At 35.8% G+C, this 14159-nt stretch overlaps 1 protein-coding gene across 1 annotated transcript; it reads left to right on the top strand.

Annotated features, from left to right (window-relative positions):
- Nucleotides 1-1057: 1057 nt before the first annotated feature.
- Nucleotides 1058-13777, top strand: cd7al (cd7 antigen-like). The gene is made up of 4 exons (XM_022675214.2): nucleotides 1058-1233; nucleotides 3389-3736; nucleotides 11640-11746; nucleotides 12734-13777. The coding sequence occupies exons 1-4, from the start codon at nucleotides 1182-1184 to the stop codon at nucleotides 12938-12940; spliced, it is 714 nt and encodes a 237-aa protein (XP_022530935.1). The 5' UTR covers nucleotides 1058-1181; the 3' UTR covers nucleotides 12941-13777.
- The last annotated feature ends 382 nt before the right edge of the window (nucleotides 13778-14159 follow it).

The following is a 14159-nucleotide window of genomic DNA, read 5'->3' on the forward strand; positions in this document are numbered from 1 at the left end:
TGTTTGTCACTTTTTGGCATAATGTGATACTGATAGTTGTTCTTCTGTTGTCATATTTCTGTTTTGTAGATTTCTGTGTGTCAGTTTATGATATAGTTGAGTGTAAGTTTTAATCATGAGCCAATGATCCTTGATTGTCATTTCTTGAAGCACTTTCAGAGCACTTATTGTAGGTGCTTGACCTTTGCAACCACTTGGTTTGAGGCCATACCATATTGGTGTACAGAACCTTCCACAATCGTTCTCTGATAGATATCCAGCTGACCTGTAATTTCAGGTTGAATGTTGGTCATGACGTCAGATGACAAACATTTTAATACGTCTAATACTCTTACCTGTCTTTAGGGTAGTTATTCCGTTTAAACAAAAACAAATTAAAATGTAAATATCTTAAATGTGTCTTAATTTGGCGTTAAATGTGTTGAATCCATCTCCCAATTGCTTTTAAAATGCCACTGACATTAAATAATTAAATAAAGAATTAGAAGTTTTATTTTCATGCATTGCATCTTGCAGTTTCCATGTGTTATGCAAGTTAGCTTGGGTAGATGGTACTGAAGACAGAAGGTTAATAAACTGGGATTTAGCACCTATTTTCAGTGTACAAACTGTTGTGAAAAAATGCTAATTTTATATACATATATATGTATTATATAATACATAATACATGTGAGATAAATATGTCTGAAAACAGGAGTCATGAGCTTACTGTAAAGTTGGCTGATGTGTGTTTTTTGCATTTTAGGTATTACAAAATTGGTCTTCATTTTTCTCTCTGAGTATTATTAAGAAGTCTCAAATTGAATTTTTTTTTGAGTACTAAAGAGGCCTATGGGCAGCACAGGTGTATTGTCATATGTATCGTTCAGACACTTTTTGATCACACTGCATTTCTTGATCAACGACTGTGAAGCACAGTCAAATACTGTCAAAAATAAAACTTCACATTTTTTTCACAACGTTTGCATGACCTAGTGACAAAAACCCACTAGGATTTCCTGTTTCTGTTGGTTATGGGCCCCACCTCACGCACACCCAAAAGCAGGAGTCACTCGTTATATCCTCTTTTCTCACTCTTACCACATCCAGCAACCTCACTTTGCATCATCCTTCTGTGCTTTACGGAGTTCGGACAGATTTAAACTGCAGCTGAAGAACAACCTGTTAACAATTACGCAGTCATGAGGAATCCACTGGTTGTTGCCTGGCTTATTGTCATCTTTTCTGCAACTGGTGAGTTCATTTAGCAATATTGTCTTTGTTTGATGGTGTTGTTCTTGATTTGCATCATAGAGAATTTGAAGGGTCAGGTGTTTATTCTCAGTAGAATAGGTTGTTTCCATTCTGCAAATTTAAAACAATCCTAAAAGTAAAATTGCTACAAAGGGTTTTTTTTAAGTGATAGCATAGAAGAACCATGTTTGTAAAGATGTGTGAGTATGAGGAACCCACTAAACAGGGAGTAAGTCTAGTCTTTGTCTTTGACTACACAGAATTTTGAAAAGAGATTTCCCATTGAAAGGAAAGTTTAGTCTAGGACTAGGTTTAATCACAAGCATTAATCACATGGATTAAGATTACTCCTAGACTTTACAGCAATGTGAATAGAGACTCTCTATTAAATAACAGTCTTGGACTGCACAGCATACTGAATGGAGATTTTCTATTAAAAGCTAAATTTAGTCTATGACTAGTCTTAATCCCTGTCTAGGAAACTGACCCTAAAATTTTGTATGTATTTAGTTTAGGACTAGACTATTCCTGGACAGCGATTTATCTTAGTTTTAGACCATACTGTCCTTTCAATGGAAAATCTCCATTCATAATAGGGTGTAGTCCAAGACTAAGCTTAATTTCTGTTTAGAAAACCTTAAAAACCCTTAATAAATATGTATTTGTTTCCAGTATAAACATTCTTTACGCTCAAACATCTTCAATGGTATTAAAAATGTTCTTCAAAGGCCATTGTAGCACCTTATTTTTTAAAGAGTGTATACAATGAATCAGTTTTGGATTATTATAAAATGACAAGTGTTTTTGTTGAAATTAATTAAAATATTAAAAACGTTATATAAAATAATGAATTTGGTCAGTATGTGGCAGGTGATCATTAAAAACCCCTTAAAATGTCTTGTCCCATATACGGGCTACAGGTAAAAATAACTTATTTACATTCTAAAAACTTTAGGGCTTTAAAATTTCCTACAGGACACTCGGGCTGGACGCTGCCTGTTTGATTTGTATTTTTAGAAACATATTGCTTTTAAAATGAAGTTCAGGAAAGATGCAATTTTATGATTTTATTCATTATATTTTGACATTAGCAGATTTACTTAAATATTTTTTAGTATTTTCTATTACAATTACAATTACATGTTACTTTTTAGTAATGTTCCTTATCAAACAAGAAAGCTTTTTATGTAATGCTTGAATAGAAATCCTCAAGATTTTGTGGTGTAATGTCAGGCAGACCATTGACGAAAAATCCTGGCCTGTTAAAGGGTTAAGTTAAAGCAAAACGAAAACTACTACTGTAGAAGAAATGATGACTGTGACTTTTGGTTTAGAAGTGACTGTATCACTGAGTGATATAAGGATTTAACTCATTGTTGTGAGAACTTCTGTACTGAATAAATAAATTGTGGATACTGGCAGCACTTCTGAATACTGAACTAGTGCAGACAGAGCAGGACTCCTGCTGGTTTATTAAATTAATTATATAATTATAATTAATTATAACTGCAGTGTCGTGTGAGGAACAGTCAATTAAATTCATATGTACATTTGTTTATGATTTTTTTCCCCTTTAAACTATGATGCTATTGGTTCTCATTTCTACTGTGATAGTTTAGTAATGCCACACAGCCAAACTTACTCTGATGCATTTTGGAATAAAACCAAGCTCTTATCTCCTTTTTGTGTTTATTTCTGTATATATAAATTTTCTTTCTACATACTAAGAGGGAATAAGTATCAATATGTAAGATTTCAAACTTACTCATTGTCGCTGTTCAAAAAGACAAGTAAATCCATTTTTGTTGACTTTTAGTTTTCTACATCATTTGTAAGTAAACCATCCTTTAAACAAGGTCAAAATTTCTTGATGAATAAAGCAATAAATACCAATTCTCTAAAATGACCTGAAATAAACTGTTTTACATTGACTTCCATTGAAAATTAAGAAGGGTTTATCTCTCTCCTGTAAATTGGTTTCTGGAAATATATGTTTTTCATTGGACAGCGGCATTATGTGACAATAAACATAATTTTATTTGATTTGATAGTTTGATATAACATGGTGGTTGTTCTTTATGTTGTCATTCTTTTACCTTTTTGTGTCAATTTTTTCGGTATTGCTGAAACACTGATTCTGGTATTTTCACTGCAGGGTTTGGGGATATTGTGTATCTCCGCAGGCAAAGGAACGCTTCTGCAGAGTTTTCCTGTGTGTCCACGAATGAGAAGGAAACACCATTTGCTTTCTCTCTGACCCGCGAGTGGCAGAAACACCAAGTGCTCTATCTCAACTTTGGGAACAGCGCTTATGTTTTTAATGCGGCAGACAGGCACCGGATCTTCGTACAGAGTGACCCAGGGCAGCGAAGAGTCAACGTGAGCATCCATCATCTGCTGGGCCGCCACACTGACCTGTACCAGTGTGAGTTCCACTACGACACTGGGGACTTCATGAAACATCATGGAAAGGCAAAGTTTTTTCTCCACGTTGAAGACTGCAGTAAGTAAATCGTCCTGACAGGGTTTGTGTGTGGAAGCATGTTTTTATCATTTTAGAAAGGGAATGATGTGAACAGTATGAGGTTATGCCATGGTTTAGAACAGGGGTGTCCAAACTACGGCCCGCGGGCCATTTGCGGCCCTTTCCTTTTTTGGAGCGGCCCGCGAGGTATTTTAGAAATAGTCTGAAAGTTGCCGTAATTAAGGAGTTTAATATTAAGAGACATCATGAAATTAAACATCTATTTGAAAAATCTTAGTTTACACAACACTGTCAAAGATAAAGATAGTAAGTCAAGTAAAATGGTGTGTAAATGAAATAATCAGGAAAAAAAGTATTATTTAAAGTGGTATATTTCATTATTTGTTTTATTATAGAGTCTGTGGCCTGTGACCTCAAATATATTTCTCCTTCTGGCCCCCAACAAAAGAAGTTTGGACATCCCTGGTTTAGAACATGGACTAGACCAGTGGTTCTCAAACTGTGCTCTTTGTATCACTGGTGGTATATGATGCATCCCAAAGTGAAACACCAGATGACCTGAGAAATTTTTTTTTATTTTTTTTATTGTTGTTATTGTTATTACAGTTACTACAGAAAATATTGTCCTTAATGGTCCTTTAAAAATTTAAATATAGTAATATAGTAATAAATAAAGTTTTTACCTATGTGTTAATGTGTTAATCTGTATCTTTAGATGTGTTGGTTTTTACTGCTTAACCCGACAGACCACCTACAATACTAGGGTGACCAAACGTCCGTATTTTCCGGGACATGTCTGTATTTCACGTCCTGTCCCGGGCGTCCCGGGTTTTTTTTTTTAAAAGTGAAGAAATGTCCTGGTTTTTAAATGAGCCACTGCTTCAGACCAAATACAACAGATTGTAAGGATAAAAATAGTTTCTTTCCCAGGAATCAGAAAAATAGGAAATATTATCACATTATACATTTAAAATTAAACATACAATTTTTGCACTTTTGCATCTTACTTATGAATAGAAGATTCAGGTAGAGGAATAAAATTAGGGTTTTTTTTGTTCATAAAAAAAAGAATGTGGAGAACCATTTGAACCCTTCCAGTAAGTCATTGTACAGATATTGTATTTTAATTGCCCTTATGAATCTAACAATATATGTCTCAATGAAACACATTTTAGTTACTAAAATAAAAAAGGAAGAAAGAATAACATATATAGGTATTTCTTGTTTAAATCCCAGAGTTCACAATTGGAAGTTCACTATTATTTTGATCCTCAAAAGCTAGTTGAAATGTTAAATGCTGGTTTTATGTTTGTGTGAAATTCGCTGGAGTTGTGCAGTGTTGTGGTAATGTGCAAATTCTGCTTTAGGTGTTGCAAACTTTAGCGCTTTCACACTTTTCTTACTCAATTCACTTCACTGTCGGAAAACGGTGAAGAACACAGAAGTCGCTTTTTGCAGTCAGCAATCGTTCCATTGACTTCCTTTGAGTATTACTACATAAAGTATTTGCTTAAGATGTACCATTGAGTATTCTCAAAGTGCACGTGCACGACACTGAAAATAATTCTGCATCTTATTTCTCATTCCCCCCATTTCATCTGAATTTACACACTTTAGTGTGCAAAATAATAGACTTTAAAAGCTTCTTGTCTGGGCAGTAAGTGTTTATTTGTGCCGTAAAATACTGATTTTGAATTTACATTTATTTGTATATATAAGAAAAAATATGCATTCATATAAAAAGTTGTGGTTTTACGTCACTGTGTTCATTAAAACATCTTCAAAGCTCTCCTCATAGAGCAGGGTAAATCAGGGAAGCTGGGTGGGGGGTGTCCAGGAGAAATCTGAAGCCTTGGTCCTTCAAACTATAGCTTACAAGATCTCAACTACTTTCTTCAAATTCAAAAATGCTGAATTTTTGATATTTTTACAGTATTTGTGTTTATTTTTTTAATTTGTTTTAATATAATCTGGAGTTTTATATTTAAAATTTACGTATTGCTAAGAGGAATTTTGTTTAATCATATGATTAGATATACATACCCCAAAAAGTAAGGACATTTAGGTTATTTCTTCACTGTAACAATGCCTTTTGGCAATAAATCTTGGAAACTTTTGGAACTGTTGGAAAGTCTGTTCATTTCCCTTCTAAATAGAGACACATTTGTAAGGAACATGCATTTTTGGAATGAGCAGCAGAGCTAAGTAATTGGTTTTGTGAAAGAGATCCCAAGTTGCAAACATTATTTTCAGGGAGGTTTCCTCGGAACTGGACTTGTAATCAGTATCGTTACACTGAAGGCCAAGTTACATAGGTGTAACCCACATACTCAGCTCTTCTGCTCATCCCACAGAAGTATGTTCTTTCCAAACATTGACCAATTTAAAAGAGAAATTAACAGACTTTCCAAGGGTATAAGACTTATTGCCAAGAACTGTTGCTACAACAAAGAAATAATCTACCAAACACAAATTTCCTTTTTCCTTTTGTTTTTGTGCTATGTGTAGCTTCTGTTTTATCTAAAGCAGAAGATCCTTGTTCGAGTATTATGTGGAATCACATTCAGCCTCTTTATGGTCCATCATCAGAGTATTCTTCCTTCCTTCCTCTTTCTACAGTGCAGTGAGATTCACACCAGCAACTTTCAAACTTTCATTTTTATTACACACACTTCCTCCTGCATAGCCAATTTCTGTGTAAGTGATGGACACTGTAACTGTAACTTACACCAACTGTTGACCATGGTGTAGTGAGGGTTTTGTAGGGTATAAGTTCATGTTTAAGTTATTAACAGTATTTTTTAAAATGGCCTTAAATGCCCCTTTCAATAATTTAAAACACATTTTTAATAACTGGGTCATTCATATATCCATGTGGGTGGGTGTTTTGCCATGTCTGCAGTCATCATAGCTGCAGCACTTTAGACCGCTGGACCACTCTAAGCCGTCAACCATGTTTTTATCAAATATTTTTCATTAATTAGATACCTGACATAAATAATAAATAAATAATACTGAGCCAGAAGTTGGTATTTGATGTGTTCAGCCTGAACTCATTCCAAAAGACAAATATATTTGCACACTTTTTGGCCTCAGGTTTTAACAAAAAGAAAGTGACAGACTGTGGCATGGCACAGTAACCACACATATACAGAAATAGGTAGTAGTGACTTCTGCTGTAGTATAAGTGAGAACTCTTGGTTTATATCAGTATAGGTTTACTCAAACTCTTACACTCTCGTTGAGTACATACTCGTTATTGGTTTAAATTAATTTAAATCCCCACCCTCTGCTCTCTCAACTTTTGGTGCTCTCATGCAGAGCGTCTTATTAAAGTGCTACTGTGCTAATTAGCTAGTTTTTTTAGGCTAAAATCAAAAATATACATCAAGCCTAGGCTATGTTCACACAGCCTGTAAAAGTGATTAAGTCCGATATTTAGTTTTGACTGTTGACACAATCTTTTTAATGTGACCCATATCTGATACCTGTCTGAATTGTTTCCGCTGTTTAAGTGAATCACTGCTTCACGTTAAGTTTCTCTTTAATTTTATCGGTTTTATATCCGATGCAGGCAGATACAGGAAACCTGTGAAGGTAGCGCAACAAGGCAGTTGCTGTTTACTAGACTGAACATCAACATTACAATATTTCCCTGTGTAATCTTCTGTATTGTTTGTTCACAATCATTAAAGTTGATTAGATCGATTACAAAAATGTAAAGCAATAAGAATCATGCAATACAAAGCAGATTTTAACTTCTAATCAAATAAAACGGTAACACCAGCAAATAAAACTGAAAACAAACACGGTGAAACGCAAAACAAATATACAAGACTTAGCAAACAAAACTGCCAAGACTAAAGAAAACAAAAAAAGAAACAAAAGTACTGAGACCAGACTGACCACAAAAACCACACAAACCTAACTAGACGAACAAAACATTCCACTGCGAAACAAAGGGGCTTATATACAAAAAGGAGGGTGAGGAACACCTGGGCCAAGAAACGAGAGGGCGGGGTTACAAACAAGACACAAGGTGACAACAATAATGACTAGGGTGGGGCTGGGGCATAGACAGGACAATAACACAGGCCATGTGCTCTAAGAGCAGGTGGGGGAAGAAAACAAAACAGACTGAAACACAGGTCAGAAACAGAAGGAACAGAAAAGGAAACACACAAGACATACAAAGGCTAAAGGTGTGACACATGAACATTTTGGGGTAATTTTCATAATATTGGTGATTATTTAAATATGAAAAACATGGTATATAGCAACAATAGTTATCTACCTAGGATAAGTGGGTATTAGGAGTGTGTATTGGCAAGAATTTGGCAGTTTGTCACAATACAGGGTTTATGATTCCAATGTATTACAATTTATTGCGATATTGAAATATATATTTCATTTGTTAAAGCTCCACTAGGTAGGATTGAGATTTTGTGCTCGTGGGCTCCCCCTACAGTTGTAGAGTGTAATAAATGTTTCAGGCTGATTAGGTTCTCTTTCTCGTTTTCTGGCTTTCACAGACATATTCGGTCTCTTTCCTGCTTCTGCCAGAGTTTCTGTATGTTAGTTTGTAAAGAATGAACCAGTAGTCCTTGTAGAACTGTTAGAACTAAAGGTCGGAAAGCAGGTTGCAGTTCTCGCGAGCGTTGGTTGCGGCCGCCTCGGAAAACTTACAGAGTCTGGTTTGAGCTCAGAGTAGCTCCGGCACAGACACGAGAGCACCGCTATTCCTCCTGTTACACCTCAATGCAGCGCTGCAGTGAGTTTCAAGCTGTAATTTCACTTCTTTAAAAAGATCAAAAATCAAGGAAATCCCACCTAGTGCTGCTTTAAATTTATTTACATTTATAGGAAAATTGTCATAGTATAAAAACACAGTCATATGCATAAGATCTGAGTAAATGTAAGACTTACTTTTGTTTTAATCAGGGCCACTAATCTTATGAAACCAATTAGACACACACACACACACACACACACACAGACAGATAGTTTAAGGTGTGTGAATGTGACAAAATGTTCCATTACTTGAAGTCAGTGTATTTCATAAACATCAAAACGACGAATAAACATGAGAGTCTTTATCTCTCAGGGGGATTTTTGTGAGCTGTGATGGTTCTTTGGTACCATCATGTGAGATGGGGGATTTTTATTTATCCTTCTATCTTCAAAATTGTAACCTTAAATGAGAAGTTTGATGTACTCTCTTGGTCATGTCAGGAAGGGGCTGACATGACCAAGAGATAAATAAACCCTTCATTTATTTTATTTCAACTCTGAACATCTGTCTATGAGCCTCTATTTGTAAGAAAGAAAACTCTTCAACAGCTAAAATCTAATATCAGATTTTGACATGTTTAGAGCTTCATCTTTACTTTTCTGTCACTTTATGTGTTTCGGCACAAATCTGCATTATATTTTCCTTCACCTCCTGCTCAGGATGTAAAGAATACCACCTCATCTGTTAAACATGGTGGTGGGGGTGTTCAGACATATGCAGTGAGATTTTTTCACACCAGCAAAGTCCAGTCCTAGAAGAATTTTCTAATTTTAGATAAAATAATGTTGAGGTTGATAACCTCTTGTGCAGCTCTGTATCTTTTGAGACCCATAGGATTAAGTCTACTCACAATGAGAGATAGACACCAACAATCTGGATTTTCCCACTTGGTTGATGTGGTCATTATCTGATTGGTCAGAGTTAGTGGTCTGTCTGGTTTCCCGGAGGTTGGTATGGTTCCCATTTTCACTGTTTGGACCACAGCTCTGGAAACTCCAGTGTATTCACTTTGACTTTCTCTTTTTGTATGTGAGTGAATTTTATTGTAGCAGATCTTATGAGGTAATTATTTAAAAAGTATTTTTTTGAACTTCTGTGTCACATGATGGACAGATGGATAGTTTCTGGACAGCATTCATAGTCATGGTGTTACCAGGTGGTTGCTCAATCTGTACCTCAAAATATTGAGTAGTTTATACAACTCAGTTGTGCACATTGTCACAGATTTCTGTGACATACACAAATATGCATCCCTAATTGATGTAAGTCAACGCAAGGTGCCCAGAGTGACCATTCCTGCTAAGCCTAATATATTAATTCTAAAAACTGGGGTGTCGGATTGTTTTTTGCGAGAGTTCTTCTGGCCACATCACGCGTCTTTACGTACTTACGTCCTCTAAAAGAGGATCCAGCTCAGTTTTACTGAACGCGAGCGGCTGGTGGAGCAATGGAGACTTCAGAAGGGAACAAAGAAACAAAAGAGTGAGGCAAGCTCTAAAGCCAAAAAGGAACACAATAGAGTCCATGATAAAACCAGGATTAATATCGGATTGGTGTTTGAATGGAGGAAAGAGCTCTAAGAGTGATGCTGAGTCTGACTGTCTGTGCTCTCGCTCTCTGACTGAACATAACCTGGAATTGGACTCATCAGCTCTGAAAGGAGACCGCATTATGCCAATTATTCTTCCGCATGCTCGGTAAATTACCTACCCATTCTCACCAGAGAGGGCCCTCAATTCCCCAAATCGCAAAACTTACGAGCATGAGCTTTAATGTTTTTAATCATTCTGCTCACATCGCTTCGTCGTCACTTGTGTGACGTTTGTTAGAATTTTTAGTTTGGGTAATGTTACTTTTAATGTTTCTGTAATATTAGTATTTGTCTAGCTGGAAACGTTATGTGATGAACATGACTAATAACGTTGAGCTGCAAACCATAACTACGCATGCTTTTACATGTTTTCAGAACGTTTCTGAATCATTTTTTCTGTAATGCTACAGTCTAACTTTCCTAAAACCTTTTCAAAACATTACTCAACGTTCTTAAAACCTTCCCTGTTAGATACAGCCTGTAAAGTCTTGGTGCCAGATACCACAAAACACCTTCAGATACCAGCTACACAGGACCTACCCAATATTAAGCATTGCAAAAATAAATGTCTTGATGAAAGAAACAGTTTCAATTATTGTTTTTTATAATACTACTACAATAATAATAATTGTGCATAGAGAAATGGGGGAAAAGGGACAAAAGGACACATATAATTGTGTTCAAAATTATTCAACCCCCACTGCAGTAAAGTGTTTTAGCAAGTTTAACATTTATTAAACAAGGGCTTGTATAATAAGGACTTGTATAATAGACAACTGCAACTTAAATAATATTTTAAATTTTTAATATTTTTTCTAATATACCAACAAATGCCCGTTTGTGATTTCCTCATTGATAACATTATTTAACTCTTCAGTCACATACAACATTAGTACTTGACACAAGTCTCTTGGAGCGATCAACAGGTATTTTAGCCCATTGGGCGAAGGCCTCCAGTTCTTTAACATTCTTGGGCTTCCGTGTTACAACTGCATTCTTCAAGTGTCACCAGTGATTTTCTATGGGATTTAAGTTGGGTAATTGCGATGGCCACTCCAGAATCTTCCAGCCCTTCTTCTGCAACCAAGCCATGGTAGAATTGGAGGTATATCGGAGAGTGTTGTAAGCATTTGCAGACAGCTTCCTTGTTCTGACACACCCAGTTAGTGTTTCCTCTGTACCTTTAAATTTAAACTTGTGAATTATGCTTCCAGTTGTGTGTCTTGAAATGTTTAATGTCTTTATATCCATATCCTTGCTTATGAAGAGCAATTACCTCCTCTCTGGGCTTTTTTTTACCCATTCCCTGGACTTGTTGCAAATATACCAATAACTGTCTAGAAGGAGCTGAGTATTTAAGTCCTTTTAAATCTGCTTAATTGTTGCTCTGTGGTGGTTGTGTGGGGTCCTGACCATTAAAGAACAGGTGGTGGTCATAATATTCACATTAATTATTGTAAGGAGATAATGTAAAGTTGCAATATTATGACAATAATAAATTTGTTCTAATCAGCATGGTACTTTTCTCTGTGTTGCAGCTCCTGAAGAGTGCTCATGCTACAGTTATGAGCCGCTGCTGTATTCTCTCTCAGCAGCAGCAGTGCTGCTATTCCTGTGTGTGCTGGTGCTGGCCGCTGCCTACTGTGTGAGTATCACAGTCAGTTTTTTAAATATATATCTTGTGAAGAAACAGCAAGTAAAAAAAAGAGTTAGTTGTTGAAGTGGATGTGTTAAAGCAAAAAAAAAAAAAAAAATAGCAGAGCTTAAGAGTCTTAAGAGTCAATTTGTCAAAAATCTAATAGTGATGGCTAGACGACAGGGTCAAAACGTCAGGTCTTGTCTTGTGCTGTGTTTGGTATGCAGTGGTCAGTACCTGCGGTACCAAAAGTGCTCCAATTAAAATCAATTAATGCCATGTTCACACTACATGATTTAAGCCCTGTTTTTCAGTCGCAGACAGATTTTCGTTGAGCGCCAACATAAACTGTGCTTGGAGGCATATCAGGGTTATTCCACCAAATATAGATTTCTGCAATCTTAAAACTTGAATATGAACTTGTTTTCTTTGCATCCTTTTCTGCAAATTTGTGCTCTAAATAAACAACAATGAACTCTGGAATGAACAACAATGTTCATTTGACTCAAACATAAACCTATAAACAGCAAAATCAGAGAAACTGATTCAAAAACTAAAGTGGTCTCTTAATTTTTTTCCAAAGCTGTATTTATGGGTAAATCATGCCAATAATTAAATACAAAAAACAGTCAAACAAATGATTAATCTCTGTAATACTGAAGATTAATTTGGTAATCTAACACTTGTTTTTCTTCACACAAGAAAAAAAAATATAGAGCTTAATATAAGTCTTATTTGACCCAAATTACCCTGTATATAGCTAAGAGAGTTTAGTATTTTGGGTTTATAGATCAGCAACACTTTAGAAGTTGCGAGGTGTGAAACCTCACAGGAAACAGTCAGTTGTGTTTTTGTGATTTAGTCGTGAGCAGGGCACGTGTGTGTGTGTGTGCGCACGCTCTGTGGTTTGCCGAGGCTGAAAAGGTCGTTAGTTTATTTACACCTTCTGAAACAGAGTGTGAACTCCACCCTGAAACTGCCTGTTTTCTCTCACAGAGGAGGCCGCCCAGCCAGCCCAAACCACCGGTAGCTCCCGTCTACGAGGAGATGACCGGCGTGAGAAGAGCCAGTGGAAAGGCAGGCGGTCATCACCTGGGCCTGTATTCAAACACGCAGGAGGAAGCAGACACATCTGTATACATCCGCCCCCGCAAAGAGAACCCCTACGACCCCTTACCTGGGGGTGACCCCTACAGCTTATAGGATACTGAGGAGCACAAAGCATGCCGCATGAAACGATCACCACTGAGATCTTTAGTCCAGTATAAATCTGAAGAATTTACAATCGCACAGTAAACATGATTGAGAGATTTTGTTCCAGCATGATTCTGTACAATCTGTTTTTATCACGATGGACAGATTTTGCCACAGTTTGAATCTGTACTATCAGTGCTTTGTTTACAGTCTAATAGGATTTACGATAAAGAGATTTTACTCCAGTATGAATCTGCAGAATCTGTAGTTTTTAGTCTCTCAGTAATGATGGTGGACAGATTTAATTTCCATATGAAGCTGTAAATCTGTAGTCCCACTCTCTCTAGAATCTACTCCAGTATGAATCTGAAGAATTATGATAGAGAGATGTTGTTGTGGTGTGAATCTTTAAAATCAGTGTTTTTTACAATCTAACTGTAATTTCGATGGAGATATTTTGTTCCAGTATGAATCTGTAAAATCTGTGTTTTTACAGTCTCGCTCTAATTATAATGAAGATTTTGATTCTGGTATTAATTTGAAAAATCTGTTTTTAGATTCTCGCTGTAATTATGATGGTATGGTTTTGTTCCAGTATGAATCTGCACAATGTTTTTACAGTCTCGCTGTAAATATAATGCAGACTTTTATTATGAATTTTTATTCTGCTATTATTCCAGTATGAATCTGTAGGTTTAAACCTTCTCAGTAATTTTGGTGAAGAAATTTTATTTCAGTAATTAAGTTCAGTAATTTTTTTATCTCTGTAATTGTGATAAATCTGTATAAATCTGTAGAATTTACCCAAGTAAATATGGTGGAGATTTTGTTCCAGTATGAATCTATAAAAGTAATTATGGTGGAGATATTTTGCTTCAGTATGAATATGTATACGTGGCAGTTTTTACAGTCTCACAGTAATAATGATGAAGAGATTTTGTTCCAGTATCAATCTTTACAATCTGTTTTACAGATCCAGGAAAATTATTCTTTTTTTCATAGATCTGTGGAATCTGGATCTTTTTAGTCTCACCATAATTAAGATAAAAAAGTTTTTTTTATTCCAGTTTGAATCTGTAGTTTTCAGTCTCGCTGTAAATATGGGTAGAGATTTTGTTCCAGTATGAATCTGTAGAATCGTTAGTTTTTGCATTCTCAAAAATAATGTTTACACCAGTATGAATCTATAGTTCTCAAAGTACGTCATCGCTGTCATCTGAAAAACATG

The sequence above is a fragment of the Astyanax mexicanus genome, chromosome 5 (assembly GCF_023375975.1).
Source record: "Astyanax mexicanus isolate ESR-SI-001 chromosome 5, AstMex3_surface, whole genome shotgun sequence".
Lineage (NCBI taxonomy): Eukaryota > Metazoa > Chordata > Actinopteri > Characiformes > Acestrorhamphidae > Astyanax > Astyanax mexicanus.